Here is a 24,827-nt window from a genome sequence, read left to right as displayed (position 1 = left end):
CCAGCCGGGTCAGAACAAGCCGGGTCAGAACCAGGCGGTCAGAACCAGCCGGGTCAGAACCGGCCGATCAGAACCGGCCGATCAGGACCAGCCGGTCAGAACCAGCCGGGTCAGAACCAGGCAGTCAGAACCAGGCGGTCAGAACCAGGCGGTCAGAACCAACCGGTCAGAACCAGCCGGGTCAGAACCAGCTGATCAGGACCAGCCGGTCAGAACCAGGCAGTCAGAACCAGGCAGTCAGAACCAACCGGTCAGAACCAGTCGGGTCAGAACCAGGCGGTCAGAACCAGCCGGGTCAGAACCAGGCAGTCAGAACCAGGCGGTCAGAACCAGGCGGTCAGAACCAGCCGGGTCAGAACCAGGCGGTCAGAACCAGGCTGTCAGAACCAGGCGGTCAGGACTAGCTGATCAGACCCAGCCGGTCTGTCTGAGGCCTCTGGGAGCCCCTCGCTCATCAGGAATCACCTCCACAGCTTAGTGGACGACATGAAGCAGCAGGTCTGGGGTCAGTCTGACCCGCAGGTCCAGGGTCAGACCGACCCGCAGGTCCGGGGTCAGACCGACCATCAGATCCGGGGTCAGACCGACCCGCGGGTCCGGGGTCAGACCGACCATCAGATCTGGGGTCAGACCGACCCGCGGGTCCGGGGTCAGACCGACCATCAGATCTGGGGTCAGACCGACCTGCGGGTCCGGGGTCAGACCGACCCGCGGGTCCGTTTCTCTCGGTCATTCAGTGTTTCTGCAGGTGGTTCATATTAAACTCCACCTTTCAGGAAGTTCAAACTGAGGTCAGAGGAAAGAAACTCGTTATTTAAAAATAAGAATTTAATGTTAATAAAAAAATTTGCGGCTGCTGGAGCCTAAATAAGGAGCAGAATTAACGAGTTCATCTCCTGAAGGGTTCAGTTTCCGGGTGTTGGACTCGATCCTTTGTGTTGTCTTCTTTCTTTAAATGTGGTTCCTGTCAGAATGAGAGGAACAGAACTCAGAGTTTAGATATTTTTCATCATCAGAGTCAGATTTTACAGCTGACCTGAAGATTATTTAAATATTTCTAAAAGCTGAAATCTTTACGATGAATCAGTTTTTTTCCTGTGGATTCACTGATTTGAACAGAACATTAATTCAAGAATGAAAGCTGGGTTTGAATGAATCTTCCTGATGATTATATAAATAAATAAGTTTATTTATCTGACAGGTGATCGAGAAGCGGCCGCCATGATGGCGTTTAACAAAGATCTGTTTTTATTAATCAGGATCAAACCTCAGGGCAAAGCTGGGATTATTTTATTTTTCTGTTTGTGCTTAAATTAAATGTTTTGGTTTATCATAAAACGATATTTCAGATTTAGAGCCTTTAAAGTCATTTTTAACAACAAATGTGAGACGATTCTTCTTTTTGACGCAGCTCTGACCGACTCGTTTTAACCCTTAAATGACTGCCAGCGTTTGACAGCGGACAAGAAGTTTTACAGTTTAATAAACTCTTGAGAGGAAACGTTAAATAAAGCTCCATGAACTCCAGTCATTCAGTGTAATTCAGACAGCCGCGGCAGCTTCTTTGACCCGGTTAGCCCTCGTTAGATCGGGTTCAAGGAACCATTATTCCTTTTAAATTACATTCAGGGTGTTGAGCTCAGATTGAGCAGCTCGTCGTCCGTCGGTCCTGCAGCTTACAGAACCTCGGAGGACGTCCGGGTTCTGTTCCGGGTTCTGTTTGACGGGACCAGCAGGATTACTGCGTGCAGCGCTGAAGTCAGACGAGGCGTAATCCCATCAAACAGGAAGCTTTCTGTAGGAAACTCAGCTGTCCCACTCTGTGCTCTGACAGTCTTCCCCTCGTTCTTCATCGTCGGAGTCGGCTGCCACCCTCTTCATCCTCATCATGGCAGCTTTGATGCTGCGCTCCAGCTCGTTGTCGCCGCCGCTCAGGACGTCTGCTGGCGCAGGAACCATCTGCAACACGGAGACGGTTCGGGTTAAACCTCCTGACTCTGATTCTCACTTGTTACTCAGAAACGAAAAGGTAAAACTTCAGGAGTTTATTAAACCCTGAGACGGCGTCAGATTAAAATAACGTCTCAAAAATACAGAAATGGGACGAAATGGAAGCTTCTTGAAATGATTGGATCAGAACTTAGTTTAACCGCTGGTCAAATAATTGTCCAGCTCTGATTTAGACAAATAAAGAAGTTTGATCTTTTAATCGGATCTGTTGATGAAGACTGAAGTGATCAATGTGCTGAAGGCTTTTCCAGCTCAGTCATCTCAACGCTCTCTGGTGGACAAACCAGGAAGTCTTCTGACGCTGACAGGAAGTTCTCACCTTCTTCAGGGTGACTCCCTGCCGGATGGCGGACATCAGATTGCTCCTGGGGTCCTCGGCAGGAGCCGTCGTGGCAGCGGGGACCTTCCGAAGTTTAATCTGTCCGCGCTGCAGCGAGGCCAACACTTCGTCCATCGTTCCTGCAGCCACAGAAGAAGAAGAAGGAGGGCGGGGTTAATCTTTGGTCATTCCAAGCAGATTCAGAACGTTCTCCACGACTCGACCGTCTCTCAGGAACGTATGTCAGCAGGACAACAACGGAGGTAAAATGTCTCCTGTGTCCTCAAGGGAGACGCTGGGAATGTAGGACACACACACACACACACACGAGAACAAGCCCAGTCTTCCAGTAGGAAGACAACATTTCTTCTGCTCCATCCCAACTTTCTACATTCAGAAAGTCAGTTTGGTTGATTCTCAGCTTCTGTTCCCGACTCGTTGGATGATCCAAGTCTGAAGAAATGCAACATTTTGGCAATTTCTAAATGTATTCGTTTAACAAACGGGCGTCTGCAGCATGTGGAAGAACCACACACAGCCACCGCAGCCTGGGACGTCCTCAGCATGGCTCACCTATATTCTGTTTGAGCGTGTTCCTGGCTGGAAACGGAGCGTCCTGCTCTTCACTGAGAGGCAGCGGTTTGTCCTCAGGGGACGGCGAGCCTCGGACAGGAGGCGGAGCTACGGCAGGGGGCGGAGGCAGCGGCGGCGGAGGAGGAGGAGGAGGAGGAGGAGGCGGCGGCGCAGAGGGAGGTGGCGGTCCGGAGAAGATCTGAACAGGGATGTCTTTGGGCGGCTGTTTCCTGGGGGGCTTGCTGCGCCTGGGCGTGGGGCGGACGGAGGGCGGAGCTTCATGGGAGGCAGAAAGACTGATGATGGACATCGGCTGAGACGGACAGGACACTTCTGAAGGACACTTCCTGGTCTGAGGCATCTGCAGGATGAACTGACCCTGCCGCTTCTTCAGAAATAAAAAAAGATGAATTCAGAAACAGAAAAGACAGAAAGTTTCTACAACCATCAGGGTTTTATATTCATGTAAAAAAGTCTCAAACTCCTCCTCTGTAAACTGACTGGGCCGTGACCATTTCTGCGTTTGCTAAGATTAGCTGTGGCGGCCATGTTGATCTGGACTGACTCCAGTAATCAGTTGTAGATTTTCATCCAATCCTCAGTTTCTGAGATATTTTGCTAACAGTACAGGCAGACGGGCAGAACGGCGCCCATCATGGAGGAGGAGGAGGAGACCCTGACCTCTCTGAAGGAGCGTAATCTGCTCAGCGTCTTCTCTCGCTCCTGGTCCACCCACTGCTTCGTCCTCTGCTCCTCCTCCTTCCTCTTCTCCCGTTTCTGCAGACAACAGAGGGAGACACACAGGTACTGTTACCGCTGCTGGCGCGGGGGTGTCTGTGTGGGTCACCTCGTTGCCGTGGTGACGTACCAGGTGGACCTGATGATGCTGGCTGAAGAGAACGGAGCTCTGCTTGGCTGCTGACTGCTTCTGCTCCTGCGCGTCCACGCACTGATCCTGGAGACGGAGACAAAGGACAGGTTTTAACCCACGTTCAGGCAGACCGAAAATAACTTCTAAATCTAAAAACACAAAGTAACTCAAGAAGAGAACGACTGAAGTGTTTTTATCTGTTTATTCAGGCAGGTTCGGACGTTTTTACACATTTGACTGCGATCAGATCTGAACTCCGTCAACCTGAACCCAAAACGCTTTTCCTCAGATCTTCTTCACATTTTTTTGTTTTTAACTGAATTTGCTTTTGGCTTTAAGTTGTATGAGAATAGAAATGTTTGTTTTATTAATCCGAGTGGACGCCAGGACGTGGTAAGGATGAATCTGTCATTAGTTTAATGTTTGATTGTTTCTGAGCAGCGTCCAGATTCAACTTGAGCTGGTCTGAAAGTCACCGTGAAGACAATCCTGGATTCATACAAGTTAAAAGCACTGATCACTGTGTGTGTGTGTGTGTGTGTCTGTTAGTGAATTCAGTTCATGATGAGGCTCTGATGTCGAACCTGAACAGCCTCTCAGAGACAAACTCAACCTGCAGACAACGACTCGTTTTCACCGAGTAAACGACCTGCAGCTGCAGCTTCCACACCTTCTTGTTGCGCAGGTAAGCCCTGCGAGCGCAGATGTTTCCTCTCTTGGTCTCCAAGCCCTGCAGGCGTCTGCGGAGCTGACTGATGAGGGGGGGCTCGGCCTGGTGGACACCTGTGTGGATCATGCTCTGCAGCTCCTCTGGATCCTCGCACACGTCGTAGTACACCACCTCCTCCTTCAGCTCTGAAACACGTTACCTTTTAACTAACACCGCAGGTGCTACTGACAACAAAACCTCCTCCACGGAGACAATAAACAAACAAACAAAGTCTGGAAGTATTTAGACAGTGGGCGGAGCTCCGAGGCTCGAGGCAGGGGTCAAAATGACGAGGAATAAATCATCATAAGACTTTTATTTTGAAAATATTCCACGTTTCATGAGTTCATAAACCGTTGTGAACTCATGAGACACACAGGTTCATTAAAATAAGGGACTAAACCGACCCTGTGGTGGTTCTAGTGTTAAAGGAATGCATATCGCCCGCCGCCCCTCTGTCAGCACTCAGGATGACTCTCAGCTACTACCACACCACGTCTGAACCTGACTGGGTTCCACGAGGTCAGCTCGCTGTGGACGTAAATCCATCCAAGACTTCCTGAGAGTTTCATTAAAATCTGTCCACTGGTTCCTGAGATGTTTTACTAACACAGACAGGTGATTACATGATCGCCTGCCTTTCATGGCAGTAGGTAATAATAATAATAATCTGACCTCCACATGAGAAGTCATCTCTTTCTGTTCAGTATTTTACTGTAATAAAAGCAGCAGAACTGCAACGTTTTAAAATCTGAAACCCATTAAGATTCAAACTCCACTCCGGCAGAGAGATTACACCACCAGGTGGACACACACACACACAGGAAGCAAACATGTCGCGTCCCTCGAGGAGCAATTAGGGAAATATTTATGTCAACAAAATAAAATGTTTCCACACAGATGAAAACGGCAGGAATCCCTGATCACATTCAGCTCCAAGGCTTAACGAGTTTAAAAATAAACATTTTAAATCAGAACTAACGAATGTTTGAGTTTTCATGTTTCAAACTAACGAGTTTTATAATAAATCACTTTTTACTGTCGGCTGAAGTAAAGATTAACTTTAAACACAGTTAATCAACCTTAAACAGTCCGATTAAAGAAGCTGAGCTGTAATCTGCTGTGGTAGTAGCTGAGAGTCATCCTCTTTAGCCTGGATTTTATCTTCGGGGACAACATCTGTAGGTTTTTAAATTCAGATTACAGGAAGAAGATCTCACCTTTAATCTGCCGCCTCAGGGTTTCTATCTGCGCCACCAGCAGCTGCTCCTCGTTCTTCAGGATCTCAAACTTGGCGTCGTAAAGCTCCAGCTGGGTCTCGTAGAACCGCAGCTCCAGCTGGTCCACGGAGTCCTCCAGCTCAGACCTGGGATCAGCTCTGCGGTTCTGGACTCCTCCCGACAGGTTTTCCAGCTGCACAGAAACAACACCTGTTGGGTTTCTCGTCACACTGCCAGAATCAGAGCTTTTATCTACAAACGGAGCAAACCTTCCAACCAAAATGTTACTGAGAGGATCTACGACTCATCCAGAAGAACATCTGAAGCCCGGCAGACCTCACCTGCCTCAGTTAGGGTCAGAGGTCATGATTCAACAACAAGAAAGAGATAAAAATGGCCTCCATGGGAGTGACAGAATCAGATCTGTCTCACATTCACCAGAAAACCATCCTGATGACCCCGAGACCTCCGGGAGGATATTCTGAGGGCCAACACAACCAACGAGGAACCTTTAGGAAGGAACACGACATCAGAGCCACAGTCAGACATGGCAGTGGTAGTGTGATGATCTGGGGCTGCTTCCGGACCTTGACAATGACCTGAAGCTCAGCAGCTGTGATCCCTACTTTGACGTTTAGTTTGGGGTAAAAACATCAATAATCTCTTCTTTCCCTCATAATTTAACGCTGCACGTCCATTTAGACTCGACTGAAGACAGTATTTGAACTTTCAGAGGACATTGAGGAGGACGACCCTGGGCAGAAATCAATTTTCAGGTCACTGCAGAGACGATTAAAAGGTTCACAGAGTCGTTATCTTGGCCTCGAGCTCAGATTCATGGTGCAGTGTTCGGTTTCTTGGCGTCTGAGGACAGTTTGGATGTCACACCTGGGTTAGGTGTTGGTGAGAGGAGCTTCAAACAATAACACCACACACCCGGCTGTTTCCTTGGTTTCAGCGCCAACGCTCGCAGAATGTGGCGGTGGTGGCCATCTTGAATAAAACTCACGGGCGACATGCTTTCAGGCTTTTCATTAACATCACGGCGCCCCCTGCGCTCCGCTGAACCTTCAAAAGAGCTAAAAGTTTTGTAGCTTTCCTCAGATAAAAAAATGCATGAATAATGTTTCTTTCAAACGTTACGACCAATCAGCTGCCTTCACCACAGAAAGGCTCCAATCAGAGCGTTCGAACGTCTAAATCCTCCGAGCTCGGAGCAAAACCTCGGAATGCGTGTTGAAATCAGCCCAAAACGACTAAAATAAATTTAAATTATATTATCATCTGGTTTTAAAAACAACGTGTGGATGAGCGCGCCGAACACACACACACACGGTAACTGGAAAAGGTGTCACGCTGTGAAATCTGCAGGCGCAGCGGCCCATTCATCAGAGTCACGGTGTTTCGGCGCCACCAGCCTGAAAACTCTGCGTAGGAGCGGCTCACTGATCTCATTAGAGACGCTCGCACTCGTGAGGATCTCACAGCGGCGGCGGCGGCTTCCAGCCTCCTCAGCTTGATTTGAAGAGATTAATCAGATGAATAATGCAGCGACACAAAGGTGGAGATGAAAGAGGCGTTCTCTCCAGGTGAATCCGCTGCAGCTTCCATGACCTCCTGTCATCCAAACACGCGCTCGCTCACTTACTCATGCATGCAGGGCTTTCTGAAATTAATTCTGGGCTCTCTGAGGTTTTAGAGAGAGTTTATAAATAGATCAAAGCAGAGATTCACACAGATTCAGACCAGAATAACAAACAAAACACCCAGAGGTCCGTTAATCACCGTTTGCAGCCAACAGCATCAAACCCTTCCAACGGCGTCGGACTCGGTGACATACCCGGTCTTTAATCGTCTCCTTCCTGCGACTCAGACACATCTCCATCGCCCGCATGTGCTGCAGCGTTTCTTTAGCCAACAGGAAGCGCAGTTTCTCCAGTCTGGGAGCCGCAGACGCCCAGGCTGCAGGTCCAAAACGCCGCTTGTCCTCCTCCATCTGCTTTAGCATTCCTGCACAGGAACACAGCCCAAACCGTAAGAGACGAAACTCCAGAGTCAATAATGGCTCCATCCAGTCAACCACACGTACCAGCCAGAGCCTTGGAAGTCTGAGCGAAGTAGTTGACGGTGATGTCCTGAATGGAGGCGACTGCATCCTCTGCCTTTGTTCTCCACTCCTCCGCCTCCTTCTCCAGAGCTGCGATTCTCTTCGGACCCAGCTCCTCAAACTCCAAAGACTTCTGCAGAAAGATAAAAATGATCCAGAGCTTTAACAGCACAAACTCACAGGCATTTCAGGTTTATTCAGAAGAATGAAACAAGAACGCAGCACAAAGGTTCATTTTCATTGTATTTACCAGAATCTCCATCTTGTAAAGGCTGGCCAGCTCCCGCATGTCTCTGAAAGGCTGCAGCAGGTACTGGAAGAAGCTGGTGGCCACCGTCACCAGGTCCTGGTAGGCCTGGTCTTCTTCTTCATAGATGCTGAGCAGATCCACCATCCGGTCAGACCTGCTGTGACTCTGCAGCAGCTGAGGGGACAAAACACGACAAGTTGACGCTAACGGCTAACCTCTGATAGCGCCGATTAATTACAAGAACTAAAATATTTACAGGCCATCAATCAATGAACACACAGATAGTGTACGCACTTTTAAAATACAACAAGGTAGGCCTGAAGAACAGCAGCCTGAAGGAAGCTGAAAAACAGCCTGAAATCAGCCAGAAATCAAACTAAAATCTGCATCAACAAAGTTTGAAGGAAGCTGAAGAACAGCTTAAAATCTGCCTGAAATCAGCCTGAAACGTAAACACCACAGATTCTGGAGTCAAACTTCTTACGACTGAAGTCAAACAAACCTGTCCCTCAGATTCAGACTTTAACAGTTTGTATTTACAGATTTCACATCAGGACACTTCCTGTTAAATATAATTTTCATTTTTCTGCTAATTTAAATTAATTTAATTAATCTAATTTAAGAGTGTAATCAACCAAAAGGCCAAAATTACTTGTTGAATCCATTTAATTCATCAGCTGGAAGCAGAAAAGCCTCTGCTGTGTCATGGTCAGATTTATTTGTCACCACTGTGTGGCGCTAGTTTTACAGGTTCAACTTTTACCTGCAGGAAAAAACAAAACAGCCGAATTAAATTTATAAACCTTGTGTTTGTGTGAATCAAATACTTATTATTTGATGCAAGAAACAAAATTTAAAGAACTAAATGCATGATTAGGAGTGCTAAATTTAAATTTAAACTAAACTTATTTAATCAGCCGGCTCGTTTTGTGTTTTAGCTGCTGTTCTGCTGGTTTTAGCTGCCGTTCTGCTGGTTTTAGCTGCCATTCTGCTGGTTCTGCTGGTTTTAGCTGCTGTTCTGTTGGTTTTAGCTGCTGTTTCAGTGTGTTTAAGAACAGTTTCAGCTTGTTTGAGCAGAAAATCCAGTTTTTCTTGTTTATCTTTGACTTCATGTTTTCCTTCTTTCTCTGGGAGGTTCTGTGAGGGATTTGTTAGATTTATGATTCTGATTCTCTGGCCAAGCAGGTAAATATTACACCTGAGCTCCAAACCGGAAGTAAACAACCAGGTGACGAACGGAATTCTGGGTAATTTTCCTATTTCTGGTTCAAGCAGCCAAAAGAAGCAGATTTTGTTGCCAGGTAGGAACAGTTTAGAAGCCCCGCCCCCTCACCTGTCGCAGGTGACCTTTGGCCCTTGACATCTCCTCCTGCATGGTCTTCTTCTTGAACTCCTGCAGGTTCTCGAAGTACTCCTCCACGTCCCGCTCGTCCTGGCCGAACAGAGTCTCCAGAACGATCCTCCTCCCGCACAGGTCGATGGCCGAGCTGAAGTACTTCTCCAGGTTCCGGCACGGAAGGTCCAGATCCCCGCGGTCCTCCTCAGCCGGGTCCCCGGGGCCCGGCCTCCGGCCCAGGAACAGCAGGTCCCAGATGTTACTGTCCTCGAACCGGGACAGGTCCGGGAAGCAGCCGCCCAGCACGTCCGCCACGCAGACGAACTGCTGGTGAATATTTCTCAGGTAGCTGACGGAGAAGAGGCCGGCCCAGCTCACCGGGGGGTCCCCCGCCGGGACCTCGGCCCTCCGGTTGCGCCGCTGTAACGTCCGGTTGTGGCAGGTGACCGCGAACTTGGACTCGATGGCGTTCCACTGGACGATGAAGCCGAGCTTGAACGGCTCGTCCTCCTCGAAGATGTCGCTCCGGACGGCCACCCAGCCCTCCAGGCTGTCCAGGCGCTCGAACTCCACGCCGTCCATGTTAGACACGCAGTTTTCGCTTCGGCCTCGGTCCCGGGAAGCTGCTGACTCTGTTTACACCGGCCGACATTTTGTTTGACGTCAGAGGCCTTCAGGGACCGCGCCAATAATCGGAACTTCCATAACTCCGTTTGAGAGCGACAGAAGAACCGGATATAGGGGAGAAAGTTACGGTAAAAATTAAATATTTCTGTCTTATTTAATGTAAACATACTTTAACTAATAAATTAATCTCACTACAACCAAAATAAGCGTCCTTTTAATTTTTGACCTCACACAAATACTTTCAAGTAATCTTGGTTCATTTAACAGCATTATAGATAATTAAAATAAACAAAAGCTGACTTAACAGTGGCAGCTTTAAATTTACGTTATTAAGCAGCAGGAAAGTAAAATAAAATCGAATTTAAAGAGTTTCAGTGGCGAATTAGTGAATTTACGAGGTTCAGTGAACGCACCACGAGTCTCCGGTTTCAAGTTCAACTTTGACCTTTGAATCACGTGCTCGGGGATTTCCAGCTTTAAACCAACTCAAATAAACTGCAGATACGTAAAAATGTATTTTAAAGTGTTAAATGTTGTTTTTTTCCTGTTAATAATATTTATTTGTTCTCAAACTTCTTTCTTTGTTCTGTTTTAGCTGCAGAAATCTTCAGCAGATTCATACTTTTTAAAAAATATTTGACTTTATTTCAAATAAAATCCCTCAGAAATACACTTCAGTTCCTTCAGAAATGTAGTTTTCTTTAAAATCTCCCTTTCCTGGCTCTGTTTATGGTGTCAATGTGCTCATTTGAACTTTTAGCCACCGTTCGGCTGATTTTAGCTTTTACCTATGGTTTAGCTCATTTCAGTTTTTGCTAATTTTAGCTTTTAGTTACTGTTCTGTTCATTTCAGGTTGTGCTCTAATTGTTTGAGCTTTCATTCTGCTCTTTTTAGCCACGTTTCTGTGTTTCTAATGAAATGTTTGTGTCCATGAATCCTTTTATCCGGATGCAGGTCAGATATTTTCCTGTGTGGATGTCTGACACCTGATCTGAGTCAGTCCTGATTATTTTTAGCCTCCAGCTGAAGGGGGGACTCGTTCAGCTCGTCAGACACCAACACAGCCCTGAAATGGCTGCTTAACACGGACGAGTCTGCAGGTAATTATCTGTTAGTTCTTCATTTATTCATTTTTAATCAACAGGCCAGGATCTTCCTCACATGTAAACATTAGAGTTATTACAGGTGGTGTGATTTCTAAAGAGCTGTCGATCTGTTTAAAGTTAGAACTAGAGGAAATAGATTTTCTGTGGAAGTGCTGTGAAAAGTAGCTAAAAGAAGGAAAAACAGAGGCAGCAGCTGAAGCAGATTTTTAAAAGAACAAAGTTTCTGAAGGAAACAAAGAGATCTTCATGTTTTTCTGTTCGGAAAATATTTATAAATAAAGTTTATATGTTTTAAAAAGTATAAAATTCAGAAAAACTAAAAGTCACAGCAACCCTCGGCTGAATGAGCCGAAGGTTTTGAAATATGAAGGAGTCAAACAGCTCAAAGTCAGCAGAAGGAGTCAGATTATAAAACCCGTTCAGTTAGGAGCTGAATCCTCCTGATCTTCTCCTCCCAGGCGGGCTGTCATGGAGCTGAGCGACCTCGGAGGAGCCCGTCTGGGTCTGATCTCAGAGGAAGCTGAGCAGCAGGACTTCAGCCCAGATTCGGCCTCGCAGATGTTTCACCCGGCTGCAGAGCGAGGAGGAAGGACCTTCCAGAGGTTCTCTGTCGGCACCGACGACTCCCTTCGGTTTGAGGCCTGTGAGGACAGCTCTCCGTCTCCCACCGGGGCAGAAGATGGACACGATGATGATGATGATGTGTTTAAGACAGGAGGGACTCAGGTGGGGACACCATGACAGAACCGTAAACTCACAGGTTTGATTTAAATCAAAGTGTTGAAATTGGACCTTCTTTTTTCAGAAGGAGCTCGTCTCCATCAGGAATCAGCTGCAGGGAAAAGTGGCTGAGATGGAGAACTTTGCAGGTCATCTGGAGGAGATCTTCCTCACCGTGGAGGTCGATATGAAACGATCCGTTATTTATTAGTTGTCCTCTGTAAATATTTCTGTTTTTGACTCAAAACTGACAAAGAAGTGGTCACTATAGGCCGCTATAAATCTGTACCTGTGCGTGCAGGAGAACTTTGGCCGCCAGGAGCAGAACTTGGAGCAGCACTACAACGAGGTTCTGCAGACGCTGTCTCAGCGGTACGACGACGGGGCGAGCGCGCTGCAGGAGGAGAAGAAGAAGAAGCTGGAGTCTCTGTACGCTCAGCTGCTGCTCTGCGGTCAGGCTCTGGACCGCTCCAAGGATCTGATCGAGACGGCTCAGGAGGTCCACCGGAACCAGGACCGCAGGCTGTTCCTGAAGGTGATGAAAAGTTTCCTGTCAGGTTTCCTCATAAACACCCGAGTCCAGCCGGTTCTGCTGGAGCGGGTCTGACGGGCCGTTTAACGCTTGTTTGACGGATTTCTTTGACTTTCCTCGACAGACTGTCGCAGCCGTCATTAAGAGGTAATCGTGGCTCTGCGTGCTGGACTGAATATTTACAGCATGGATGTGGAGATAATTCCTGAGTTTTTAGACTAATTAACTTTATTTCTTGTTGTTTGAAGACGTTTCTCTTCCTATAAGAGGAGCTTTTAAATCCAACTTTAAGGCTCAGAGTTCAAGCCGCTCTGAACCCACCTGCAAATCACTCTCCCTGCCCTCCCTCAGGAGGGTCAGTAGGATCTCCTGCTCTGCAGCAGAGATGCATGAAGGAGTGAAACTTGTTCCTGAGGTTCTCACGGTCTCTCGGACTGAGGAACAAACTTTTTTTTCTTTCAGTGAGAATCCAGGTCATCATTTAAAACCTCCTCTGTTTAACGAGAAGCAAAACCTTTTCAACAAGAAATGAAGTTTATTTACCGTCTGTGTCCTGAATGACTGAGAACCAACTAATCCTGATGAGAAGAAATGATTTATTTAACCTGACAGTTCGGTTCTTGTTTCTTTAGAATCGAGGCGTTCGCCAAAGAGGAGGTCGACCTCACGCTGTCCACCAGTCTTGAATTTAAGACGCCGCTCGCTGATCTGTCCGACGTCAAAACCATGATGGACTCCATCAACGTCGTTCCAGGTCTGATTTTAAACTGTTTACTTTGAGAATGTGGAGAACTGTTTGATTTTAGACAAACATTCCTCTTGCTGCGACCTGGAAACAGCTCCGTCTGCGCCGGTCATCAACCCGCAGACGCCCAACTCGGCCTCGCAGACGTCGCTGCGGGTGTGCTGGAGCCTGTTCTCCGACGACACCGTGGAGTTCTACGAGCTCTACTACAGACCGGTTCTGGAGGAGCCGCCGGCGGACAGCAGCAGCGCTCCTCCTGGTACCTCCTGGACTAACAGAACCAGAGAAGTTCTTCAGAGAGCTTCAGGTTTCAGACTGGGTTCTCCTCTCTCAGCCAGCAGGGTCCAGGTGAAGGAGACCCACTGCACCGTGACGGAGCTGCTGCCCAACGCTCAGTACGAGCTCTGGGTGACGGCCACCAACACCACCGGCATCAGCCCGGCCAGCGAGAAGGCCCTCTACATGACAGGTAACCCCACACCTGCTGAAACCCCGCCCCCTGATGGGGTTCTAACGTCCGGCCCGTGTCCCCTCAGTCCCGTCGCCTCCCGTCGTCCGGCAGAGGGACAGCAGCAGCTGCCCGGAAGCTGCTCTGATCCGCTGGGAGTCCGGGAACGCCAACCCTGTGGACTCCTACACCGTGGAGCTCAGAGAGGCGGGTTCTGATGGTGCCGCTGAGTAAGAACCGGCGTCCTGAAGAGGCGGAGTCAACATCAATCAGTCTGATTGATCTTAAAGCATATAAATGATGTGCAGGAGGGTCTGAAAGGGTTGACTTTAAGAAGTCTGGACTTTAAAGGGACGTTTCACCACTTTTAAAAACTAATTATCTGATTAACTTCAGTCCAATTCAAGATGGCCGCTGCAGCTAATCAGCCTCAATAACCCCCCTCCACCAACAATGGCTGCCACCCAGTCAGTTTCACTGTGATGTGGTAGTAGCTGAGAGTCATCCCCAACACAGAAATGTTTTATTATCTTATATTAACTTAGATACAGGAAAATATTACATATTTTCTGTCATAAATAGATAAATAAAAATAGACATCAGCTGATGTGATTTAATTCAAGTTATTCTCATAATTATCATTATTATAAATATGATTAAAGAGAATCAGTAGAAAAAACTAATATTTTAAGGCATTTTAGTGTCTAAAAAGACAAATTAAGTGTGAAAATAAATAAATAGATCCTGGGATGGATTTAAATCATTGTTTTCTGAGAAATAAGGAATAAAGGAAAGTCTTTTCAGGGTAAATCAGATATGAGAGAAATATATTTTAAAAATGGAGGAAAGTGGAGCTGATTTTTTATTTTAAAAATTTATTTTCCTTCAGTTAAATAGAAACGGTTCACCTTAGATCTATAAAAACATGTTTTCCTTTTCTACAAACATCCAACTCATACGAGATAATTGCCAGAGTGCATTTCACCGGGGCAGGATGTTTACTCGAGGATTTAAAGACTAAATATTTGCATCTTTTATGACTTCCACAAACAGAACGGTCTCTGAATGAAGACCCGCTCTGTCCCAGAAACCCTGAAGGTCCACGGAAACCAAACGTCAGATTATCTGACTGCGGAGACGTTTGGGTCAAATACTGTTACTTGATATCTGTACCTGAGGGACTCGTGTCTCACCTCCAGGTCCATGGTGGCCGTCCCCGCCTGTCAGTGTCTGGTCCAGCTGCAGGCGGGACGACGGTACCTCGTCTCCGTGAGAGCCGTCAACATCGGGGGTCCGAGTGACCGCAGCGACGTCATAACGGTTTCCACCACAGGTAAAAACCATTTAAACGGTTCTGACCAGGTGTCCCTTTCGTCTAAAAGCCCCGTCTTCCTTCCCACGTAGGGACGTTCTTCCACCTCCTGGAGGACACGGCCCACCCCTGCCTGTCCATCTCTGAAGACGGCTTCAGCGTGTTTTACGGAGACGAGGAGCTGCCCATCAGCGCCATGGCTTTAGACGACACCACCTTCACACGGTGGGGCAGCGGTGCTTGTGTCGCTGCGGGCCGCGTCTGAGCGCACCTGTTCACGTGGAGCGTGTGTTTGTAAACAGGTGCGTCGCCGTCCTCGGGGACCTGATTCCCGTGAGAGGCAGGCATTACTGGGAGGTGGAGGTGGATGAAGACACCGAGTTTCGGGTCGGGGTTGCTTACGAGGACACTGAGAGGAACTCCTACCTGGGGACTAACAGGACGTCCTGGTGCATGAGACACATTCGCACTCCGTCCAGGTGAGCAGGAGACACGATGTCCTCTGATACACCTGGACCTCAGAGACGACAGAGTTGATGTTAGCTCTCGGAGCAGCAGTCAGGGATGATTCTCAGCTACTACCAGCTCACAGTTCAGCTCAGTATCTGTAAAATTAAGATGTTTCACAGACGTCCGTCCCGTGTCCACCACCGAGCGGACCTGCTCCGAGTGTCTGACTGTAAAATTGTTTCCATAGCAACCGTTAAGATGAATTCTCACATTCAGAGCAACTCGTCAAACTCCAGACGTGATTCCCTCCGTGTCATCGTTCATCCTGCCAAGTTTTCTTTCACCTGCAGCCGTTAAATTCTTCTTCTCAGCTCCGTTCTGCTGCTGTAAACTGAACTGAGTCTATTTCCAAACCTCACGATGTTATCCTGATTTCTTTTTTTAATTCAAGGCATAAATATGAGTTTCTGCACGACGGCTGGAGTCCGGACCTGAGGATCACGGTGCACCCGGTGCGCGTCGGCGTGGCTCTGGACTACGAGCGCGGGACCCTGTCGTTCTTCAACGCAGACCTGGAGCAGAACCTGCACACCTTCCACTGCCGCTTCCAGGCGTACGTGCTGCCCTGCTTCAGCCTGGACAACCCCGGCGCCCTGACCGTGCACAACGGGTCGGGAGCGCCCGAGCACGTCTTCGCGTGACGGTGGAGCGCCTGAGCACGCCTTCGCCTGAGGGCGGAGCGCCCAGGGAGGAGGTCCGTGCTGAAAACTGACACCAGCTGCTCGTTTCATTTGGGAATTTTCAGTAAAGATGAAAAAAATAAAAAAGCAGTTTTGAAGTGTTTTTATTCCAGTATTCCATGGGAACAGGCATACACCATTTTCCAAGATAAGAAAAGGTTTCAGTGAATTTTCTGTTTTTAAATCATCTGTAGCTGCAGCAAAACCAGCAGAAAAAAGATTTTTAATCAACAAAAAATGAGTTGGGAGGAAAAAAAAAAAAAAAAAAAAAACAGGTTTCTTTTTCTACATTGTGTCTTAAAAAAGGGAAAAGTCCACCCTGTGCTGTTTTATTCTGATTACTTTAAAGGACGTAATTTAGAGTCGGATTAAAAAGTAACGAGCACAAACAAAGAAAAATAAAGTTAGAAATAAGAGTTTTCTTCTTAAATCCCCACCTGGAAGGTTTTTAAATGACGGGCTGCATCTGATGACAGGAAAGAACAAGCTGGTTGTTAAATTTCTATATTTACATTAAACAGGTGTGCTCACCTTCCACTAAACCAGCAGCTTCACCAGTTCCAGTTCCGACTAATTCAAACTGAAAGAAAAAAGAAATAAAGAACCTTGTTTTGGTGGACAGATTCCCGAAGCGTTGGTTCTCAGTTTTATCGCTGCCAACATTCAGAATTAAGTCGACCGCAACAGAAAGTTTGATAATTTCAGCAACGAACCCCGACAGTTGCAGCGCAGTGAGACACGGCCTTCAGATTCTCTCCGTTTCCTTTTAAAGCCTGGGAAAATTAAAACAAAGCAACACGTCGCATTGTGTTGTAAGGGTAGACTTTTCCTTTTCTGAAGCGTCAGAGAGCCGAGCCGATAGGCCGGACTGAGGGGGACTGAGGGGCTGGCTGAGGTTATGAGTTTTCTGCCTTACTGCTGTGAGTCCTCTCATCCTCTTCGTCTGAGGAGTCTCCTCCGTAGGGCACCAGCCCCGAAGTGTCCAGGTTCACCTTGATCTTCTTCACGCACACGTCTTCTTCGACATCTGCAAGAGCGCAATAAAAACACAGAGAGAGAGAGAGAGAGAAACAGGAGAGTGGGAGACATGAGGGAAGGAGGTCAAAGAGAAACCCAGTGAGGAGCCCCACATAAGCGGCGGTTTTTCAGTTGATCCCGAGCCGGGAAGGGAGGGAAGAGATCAAATGAAACGGCAGCAGAGCACACATCCATTACAGGAACGTCCGGGGACACATGTTGAGAGAGAAAACAGGGGAAAGACAAAAAACATATACAAGAAGAGCGCGTTAGTAAGTCCAAGCAGAGGTGAGATTCATACAGGTCCTCCACTCCTCCCCCGCCGCTCCGTGGGAGGAGATGCTACTTCATGCATTAGACAGCGCCACAGAAGAAGCGTCCGAGTACTCGGGCTCTCAGAATGTCTGCGAATGAAGGACGGCATACCCAATGACGCTGCGGCGCTCCGCAGGCTGGCCGGGTCCTCCGCCGCAGCGTCCATCGGCCTCTTCCGGGTCACCGGAGCCGGAGCCACAAAGGGAGGCGGAGGTGGAGGCATCAGGACTCTGAGAGAAACAAAAACTTTAATACCTGCAGAATCAAATTAAAGAAAAAGATCCAACGCCTCGACGAACCTTTCTACTTTCTCCTCTCCGGCACTGGAGGAAGGAAGGCTGGACTCCAGCTGAGCAGGATCCTCAGGAGAGCAGCTGCCGAGCTACAAGGAAGAGAAAACTTTACAATCAGACGTTCATCTCTGAGCAGATCTGATGCCAACATTCCCACATGAACTCGGACAGAAACGACTTTCTGAAGCCATGCAGGTGAGCCTCACCGGCTCATTCTCAGCCTCCTCCTGGACACCATGTTTGGGACTTCCTGTGTCAGGCGAGGTGTTCAAACATCCTTCAGGCTCCACCGTCTCGCTGCTGCCTGGATCCTGAAATAAAACCAACAAACACAAACTCAGTGACTCAATAAAGCATTTTAATATGATCACATCTTTCTGTCTGATCAAACAGATGAAAAACAGGTGAATACCTGGACGAGGTACGGATGTGGTTTCCTCGGACACACCGGATACTGAACCATGGTCTGAGAAGACGGAGGGTTTGGCGTTACGGTACTCGGGGGACCTTCAGCGTTGCTCCAATAAGCAGCGGCTCCAGGATATGCAGCGTAGCCGACAGCGTAGCCATTGGCCGGGTAGTTATACCAGGACGCCTGGCTGGAGTAGCTGCTGTTTGATGGGTATCCGTGTGCCGAGTACGCTGGAATGACAGGAGGCCGAGTTAGGAGCGTGATGGAGGGAGCCTTGAAAGACCGTGAAAGGATTTATACATCTAGACCAGATATCTGAATACCTGTTGGAATAAATCCATCTACTTCCAATCAGTTTATGATGTGTCTCTAATTGTGCTTAAGTGTGTTTATTTGTCTGTCTGTTAGCAAAATAACTCAGGAAGCAGTGGATTACTTTAATGAACCTGTGAGAAAGGATGTAAATCTACGGGGGCAGACCGTTCTCTGCAGCTGAACCGTTCTGATAAATGTCCGGTTGGTCCCGCCCACCCCGACCCACAGCGAGGGACACATTACTCACGTTGTGTTGAACCGGAGGCCGTGTACACGGACACCGTCCGGGCGTATTCAGCTCTCACCTGGAGAACGAGAGAAAACAGAGAAACTTATTCATGAGCGAAGCAGCATCCAGAAAGGTTTTCAGTGACAGGACTGTGGGTAGGTGCAGAGCACGCAGAATCTACAGCTTTAGATCAGGTGGTTCACGCTACCACATTCAATGTAGGAGGCGGGTATCAGTGAGAACTACGCACTTCAGCAGCTCCACCTTCTTATACCTCCAACAGATCATCTCCAGACTTACAGTTTCCAGCAGACTCTCTGTGAGTTTCTTCGCCGACTCCAGCCCAGCTGCGTTGGGGTGGCTGAAACACACAAAGCACCTCTGTTGTAATCAGATGAAGCAGACTCAATAAGTGACTCACAGAAAGAACACAAAGAACGTTTTAGAACCGGGCTCTGAGGGTTAGACGCCACCACGGCTGGACGTACCTGATGTAGATGTAAAGAGGCTCAAAGGACTCGCGTTTTGACGCTTGCTCTATGTAACCAGATCCTTTCCCCCTGAGGAAGATTCGAGCCCCCGTCTCAGTCTGGATGTGAGTCAGGTACGTCCCCGATGGACCTTCAACCTTTTCCTTCACGTTGAATGAAGGCGGCGCTTGGTCCAAACCCACGAAGATCTTTGTGTGCACAAAACTCTTCATAGAAACAGAAATAGATTTAGTTTTTCTACGAACACGTTCGTATAAAAAGGTAACAAAGTACAGTTCGCTGGATTTGAATGTTAGCAAATGCAGTCATCTGTGGTTTGTCACTGCAGACCCCAGATGTTCTCTTTGCTGGTTTATTTTGGAGGTGGGTATCAGTGAAGGCAACAAAATCTTCATCTGCCTCACTTTCTTTACCTCCGTTTGTAAAATCACATCTTTAACGCGATAAATCACAAGTACTGAATACCAGTTAAAACATCTGCACATATTTAAATCCAACTGATTAGTGATTACAAGTTTAGGTTGTTGTGTATTATGATAAATATGAAAAGTCCATGTTTTTCCTCAGAGGTTCAGATTTTCTTTAATAAATCTGTTCTACTGTTCAGATGAGAGGTTCCAGCAGAAACTTCAGATTCAAAGGAGTGTTTCTGAACTCTAAACGTTAAAGGTTGGGCTTTAACTTCCAGAGAGCCTGACAAACACTCATGTGATCTCGTACCCCCGTGTGAGGAGCTGCCGGCCGGTGTCCTGGACCCGGTACCGAGTTCGTGCTGGGCATTCGTGGAACAGGAGGAGGAACGGCCGGCCGAGGAGGCTGAGGGTAAAGAGTGAGAGGAGGAATGACAGGAACCTGCTGCCCTCCTGATGCTGCCGAGGCTCTCATCACATCCTCAGAGATGATCTCCTTTATCCTCAACACGGCCTCTGAGGTGGCAGAAAAACAGAAACTTCTGAATGACTTTAAATTAAAAACACATACCAGGTTTGGCTTATTTAAACAACATTACTCACTGTTGACCTGCTCCTGAGTCTTTCCCTGAACGTGCAGATACAGAGGTCTTTGCCTGAAGGAGGACATCAGAAACATCAGACCCGTTTTTTTATTTTTACAGGGTTGATGTAAACTCAGAGAAGTCAGAGCAGATCTTCACGTTTTAAAAGTCTAACTTATTACACAAAACTCTAAGCATTACTTTTTACTGAAGACAAAAGATGGAAGTGTGAGTGGTGTGATTACAGAAAGCTGGTGTGTATCTGGTACTGGGTGGTTGTTGACACGTCAAAGGTGTCCTGAACACACCTTACCTTCTTCCAACCTTCAGAAGCAGCTTGAGAAACTAGGTTGTAGTTAAACATAATGTCCAAATGTGTTAAATTTACTGCCTGATAACACAACTGGCACCAGATTCCACTCAGAGGAGCAGTATTTTTTACTTTTACACCACAGGAGTTGGTCAGTTTTGTGTTCTTATGTCTTAAACATATTTTCATATTTTAGTTTGTTGGGTGCAGATTGACTTCCACTGTTTATTAAACAATACGAGTTAAAGAAAAAGACCTAAAGTTTGTCCCGTTGTGTTAGAAACAGACATTTGTTGTTCTTTTTGTTTAAAACCATCACAGTAGATCAGTTACAGACATACCCTCCAACTTTTCCCTTTTCAACGTCTGTCATGTAATGACCTTTAGTTGAGACCACAGCTCCACTGAACTGTCTGATCTGAAAAAAAAAGAAAAACAAACTTTATTGATGGATTTTTCAGGTCTAAATCATTGCTTCTAACACAACAGTTTCCTGTTTTGTGTTTACCTCCTCTTGCGTTTTGCCTTTAGTAAGAAGGTCTCTGCTGTTTAACGGCACATCATTGATGTCCACTTCTGTCACCACCACTTCCTCTGTGGCGGCCGGTACGGGGACGCTGGTGGGCATCTAAGAGAGGAGAAAATCAAGAAAGAAAACAGTCAGTTCCTTAGTGTTGAGTAAAACAGACACTTGTTTGTAACTTTTTAAAGGCACGCACCTTTGCAGGTAACGGTGGGGGAGTCAGAAGCTTTCCTTTTGCCATTAACATGGCGTTTATTTTAGCAGCCATGGCCGCCGCCATCTCAACCCCTCCCTGCGTCGGCTTTTCTTCTGTCTTCGGAGGCCGGGGGACGGTGCTGTTTGAGCCGGAGGAGCCGACAACTCCCGGTAAGGAAACAGGGCGAGCGGCATTTCCAACGCTGTTCTGCTGCTGAACGTCTACACCGTCTTTGGGTTGGGCTGGCTTATCCCAACGGCTCGTTAGGCAGCTGGAAAGAAAGACACACAAACACAACAACTGATTAACACACTTACATATTGATTCATGTTTCTACAGTAATGAGAAATGGTTGTGAAACCACAAAATCTCAAGTCAAAGCAGAATTTCCTGATTCTTACAGCCTATAGTAAATAAAAGTACCACTCATGTGTTAAAATGATTAAATATCAGCAAAAGTGACAAAGAACTGAATGACAACGTTGTAATAAGGGATTTTATAATTTAAGGTTTATCAATCACCATACTGAGTCAAAACTATCAAACCATTAGCCATAAAATGGGGTAAAATAAAATATAAGCTCTGATTCCTTTACAGCATAAAACAAACATGAACTTCGGAGTTTATATTAACAAGATTTATAAACTATTTAAACTGCTTTAACAACACGTGTGCACTTCAGAATAGATAATAATACAGTTTTACAAGAGCTTCAATAATTACAAATAGATTTAAAGTCGATTTAAGATCTGAATCCTGGGTGTTTGGGCTGTTTGCGGATAGAAAAATGATCCTTTATCATAAAAACAGCCCAAGTTAGCTTAGCATAAGCTAACTAACGTCTCAAAGTACTATTCAGTATTTTCAGTATTTCCACTTCGGCTTTAATTGCTGTTCGTAAATGAGCTAAAACAACAAATCACGTCAAATAAGTTGAATCGATGTTTAGGCCCAGAAATATCCCAGATGATGACTTTTAAGCAGGGAGGCTGAGGAGCTAATAGCTGTTAGCTCTCCAGCTAAGCTAACGCGTTAGCTTAGCCGCTTTTAGCATGCTAGCACGTCGCTCGAGGTGGAAAAAAATATTTCTAACCTAATGAGAACTCACCGCGTTTGTCCCGTCATTCCTGAAGACATAGCACTACTCCACCAAATAAAAAAAAATAATTTTCAGAGTCGGAGATCGACCGCAGCCATCGGCCCCGACGGCTCCGTGTGACGGCTGTCGCTGCGCCCGGCTGAGGCGGAAGCTGAGCGGCTTTATGTAACGAACTCCTCCGGAAGGGTCTGCTACTTCTGTTCACTCTTTATGTTCCTCAGGTTCACGGGCTACAAATAACAGCAAACCTTTGGGTTTTTTATTAACTTTGCTCAAGTTGAGTTCATATTTTCACTCTTATTAAAGGACTTTTAACAACAGTTTATGGAGCAGGGGCGTGGCTACGGTGGCCCGGTGGGGCCTCAGCCCGGCCTCATTTAAATAATAATCTTTTTACTGTTTGTGAATCTTTTTCATTAAAAATAACCTATTAAAAAGTTGCTGCTTCTGGCATACCAGTTAGATAATCTTACTCGAAGAGTTAAACAATAATTGGCTGCCTTCAAGTTTGATTTAGTCACCTTAAAGCCATTTTAACTATCAAAATATGCAATTTTCATTGTTTTTATTTAAGATTTTATGCTTATAACACAATTCCTGCACCATTAAATGACTAGGGGTTAATGTAAACTGTGTGTTAGTAGATAGCAAATATTCCTCACCTTTGTTTACAACTAAATTTGTCAATCAGTAGTTCTCATTTGTGTACCAGTTTTGTTTTAACGCTCTACACCGCTGGATATTCAGGGTGATTCTAAGTGAAAATTTGCTTATTTTCTCACAATTTTGGTTACGTCTGAAGCCCTTTCAGTTGACCCAACAGGATTTATTTATATTTTGAAAACAGTTGGTTTACATAATTCTACAGATTGGTTTGATAGTAAAAATTGTCAAACTATATTCCTGTAAACAGGGACAATTTAATATTTTTCTGCTTTCTAACGTTTGTTGAATTCAGGCCCGTTCAGTTTCAACCGGGCTCACCTGTAAATCTTTCATGGTGCTGGAACAGTTAGATTGATTGTCTCATAAAAACAAGTAAAAACTAATTTTAAAACAACAGATGACACTTTGGGACAGCTGGACAAACAACTGTCTCACTTTTGACAACATGAATCAGGTTTAAAATTCAGCATCACTGTATGAATATATGTCTCTCTGGGTGGAGTTTACATGTTCTCCCCGAGCTCACCTGGGTTTCCTCTTACAGACCAAGACGTTACTGATAAACCTGGAATAAAACGTCTGAGCAGTGTTTTGATCAGAAAGGTTTCTAGCAGGGAAGGAAGTTTTGTTTTCCATCTTATAGCAACAGTCGATGTTGTCGTTCATGCCTGACTAATAACAAATAGACCTTCTTTGTTTTTGCTGCCCCTCGCTGTCTTTTGTCTCTTCGTGTCCCCTCACCCCCAGCTGTTCTCTCTGAAAAAGTTTCTTCCCATAAAATGAATTTTCTCCTCCGAGTCACAAACTACTTGCTTTAGTTTCTTCATGTAGAGCTGTAAATTGGTATTCTAAACCTGTAATTTGTCTCCAAATTTATGAATTTAAAATACATTTATTAGATATCTTTAAAAGGAATCTCAGCAGCTTTTATATGCAGAAATTTCACAAGATTTTTGTCCATTTGAAGGATTTTTGAACCTTTTATTTCCCATATGTGAGCATTAAAAAGTAATTAACTATAATTATAGGTAATGACAGATGACACATCTGTTAACGAGGTGCAGCAGATGTTCATTTGTACTTTGCTGTGTTTTTACAAAAGACAACTTTGAATATTCCAGCCTGTTTGAGTCGCATTCGACCTCGACTACAGGTGGAGGGATTCCTGACGTTTTTTGGGTTTGGCCGGCCGACCCCCAGGAGCCCCAGGAGCTCACCGGCTCCAGGAGGGTTCCTCGGTTCCCCTTCTCCGGCCGAGGCCCCGCTCCATCCTTCCATCACTCAGGAAGGAGGCAGAAACTCGTCCCTTTCTCCAGCTGAGAACCATGACCTCAGACTTCCTCAGACTTCTTGGAGCTGATTCTCACTCCAGCTGCTTCACGCTCGGCACCTAAACTTGGTGGAGGGGTTTGAGTACCCCTGAGATCCTGGGGGGCTACTGTATGCTGTCTGGAGGATTAGACCCTGGTGGGGTCTTGGTGGGCTCTGACTGAGAACTCAACGACCTCATCACTTGCAGTAATGAGGTTGTTGCTCTGGTCTGTCGGGGTGAAGAAGGAGCCGAGCTGAAAGGCAAACCTCTGGATTTACTGATCCCTCACCTGTAGCCATGAGGTTTGGATCAGGACCAGAAGAACCAGATCCTGGATCCAAACTGCTGAAATGAGCTGCTGGTCTCAGCTTGAGGAGCTCGGAGGAGAGCTGCTGCTTCTCCTCAACGAAAGGAGTCAGCTGAGGTGGTTCAGACTTCAGGTTAGGACTCCTCCTGGACAGACCCAGAACTCTCTGGAGGGATTAAAGATCCTCTCTGGTCTGGGAACTCCTTGGGATCCTCCAGGAGGAGCTGGAGAGGATCTCTGAGGAGGTCCTGATTCCTCTGCAGCCACAGAC

General features: G+C 46.6%; 3 protein-coding genes across 6 annotated transcripts; 1 reads left to right on the top strand and 2 right to left on the bottom strand.

Annotated features, from left to right (window-relative positions):
• Positions 1 to 1,168: 1,168 nt before the first annotated feature.
• On the bottom strand, positions 1,169 to 9,977 carry LOC108251620 (WASP homolog associated with actin, golgi membranes and microtubules). The gene is made up of 11 exons (XM_017441972.3): positions 9,393 to 9,977; positions 8,060 to 8,233; positions 7,792 to 7,942; positions 7,543 to 7,712; positions 5,703 to 5,895; positions 4,444 to 4,628; positions 3,771 to 3,857; positions 3,584 to 3,679; positions 2,903 to 3,290; positions 2,330 to 2,469; positions 1,169 to 1,959 (listed from the first exon to the last, which is right to left on the bottom strand). The coding sequence occupies exons 1-11, from the start codon at positions 9,975 to 9,977 to the stop codon at positions 1,807 to 1,809; spliced, it is 2,322 nt and encodes a 773-aa protein (XP_017297461.1). The 3' UTR covers positions 1,169 to 1,806.
• A 612-nt stretch (positions 9,978 to 10,589) lies between these two features.
• LOC108251621 (fibronectin type III and SPRY domain-containing protein 2) lies at positions 10,590 to 16,163 on the top strand. Of its 2 annotated transcripts, none has more exons than XM_025003079.2 (13): positions 10,590 to 11,123; positions 11,588 to 11,855; positions 11,938 to 12,030; positions 12,151 to 12,384; positions 12,506 to 12,528; positions 13,014 to 13,135; positions 13,221 to 13,385; positions 13,461 to 13,595; positions 13,663 to 13,804; positions 14,774 to 14,907; positions 14,979 to 15,111; positions 15,189 to 15,365; positions 15,788 to 16,163. In XM_025003079.2, exons 2-13 carry the CDS (start codon positions 11,598 to 11,600, stop codon positions 16,035 to 16,037), a joined length of 1,866 nt encoding a protein of 621 aa, XP_024858847.1. In that variant the 5' UTR covers positions 10,590 to 11,123; positions 11,588 to 11,597; the 3' UTR covers positions 16,038 to 16,163. The 2 variants fall into 2 exon arrangements, with proteins under 2 accessions (XP_024858847.1, XP_017297462.1); XM_017441973.3 differs by having other exon boundaries at positions 10,596 to 11,123; positions 11,935 to 12,030.
• Position 16,164: 1 nt separating this feature from the next.
• LOC108251618 (KH homology domain-containing protein 4) lies at positions 16,165 to 22,569 on the bottom strand. Of its 3 annotated transcripts, XM_025003080.2 has the most exons (16): positions 22,281 to 22,569; positions 21,172 to 21,442; positions 20,961 to 21,080; positions 20,794 to 20,870; positions 20,162 to 20,214; positions 19,869 to 20,074; positions 19,146 to 19,354; positions 18,958 to 19,018; positions 18,676 to 18,733; positions 18,114 to 18,343; positions 17,908 to 18,012; positions 17,708 to 17,790; positions 17,520 to 17,638; positions 16,993 to 17,103; positions 16,790 to 16,849; positions 16,165 to 16,656 (listed from the first exon to the last, which is right to left on the bottom strand). In XM_025003080.2, the coding sequence occupies exons 1-16, from the start codon at positions 22,307 to 22,309 to the stop codon at positions 16,652 to 16,654; spliced, it is 1,797 nt and encodes a 598-aa protein (XP_024858848.1). In that variant the 5' UTR covers positions 22,310 to 22,569; the 3' UTR covers positions 16,165 to 16,651. The 3 variants fall into 3 exon arrangements, with proteins under 3 accessions (XP_024858848.1, XP_017297457.1, XP_017297458.1); XM_017441968.3 differs by having other exon boundaries at positions 16,165 to 16,849; positions 22,281 to 22,568; XM_017441969.3 differs by having other exon boundaries at positions 16,165 to 17,103; positions 22,281 to 22,566.
• Positions 22,570 to 24,827: the final 2,258 nt, after the last annotated feature.

Source organism: Kryptolebias marmoratus, linkage group LG15 (assembly GCF_001649575.2).
Source record: "Kryptolebias marmoratus isolate JLee-2015 linkage group LG15, ASM164957v2, whole genome shotgun sequence".
In the NCBI taxonomy this organism is placed as follows: Eukaryota; Metazoa; Chordata; class Actinopteri; order Cyprinodontiformes; family Rivulidae; genus Kryptolebias; species Kryptolebias marmoratus.
This window is presented reverse-complemented; position numbering and strand designations above follow the sequence as displayed.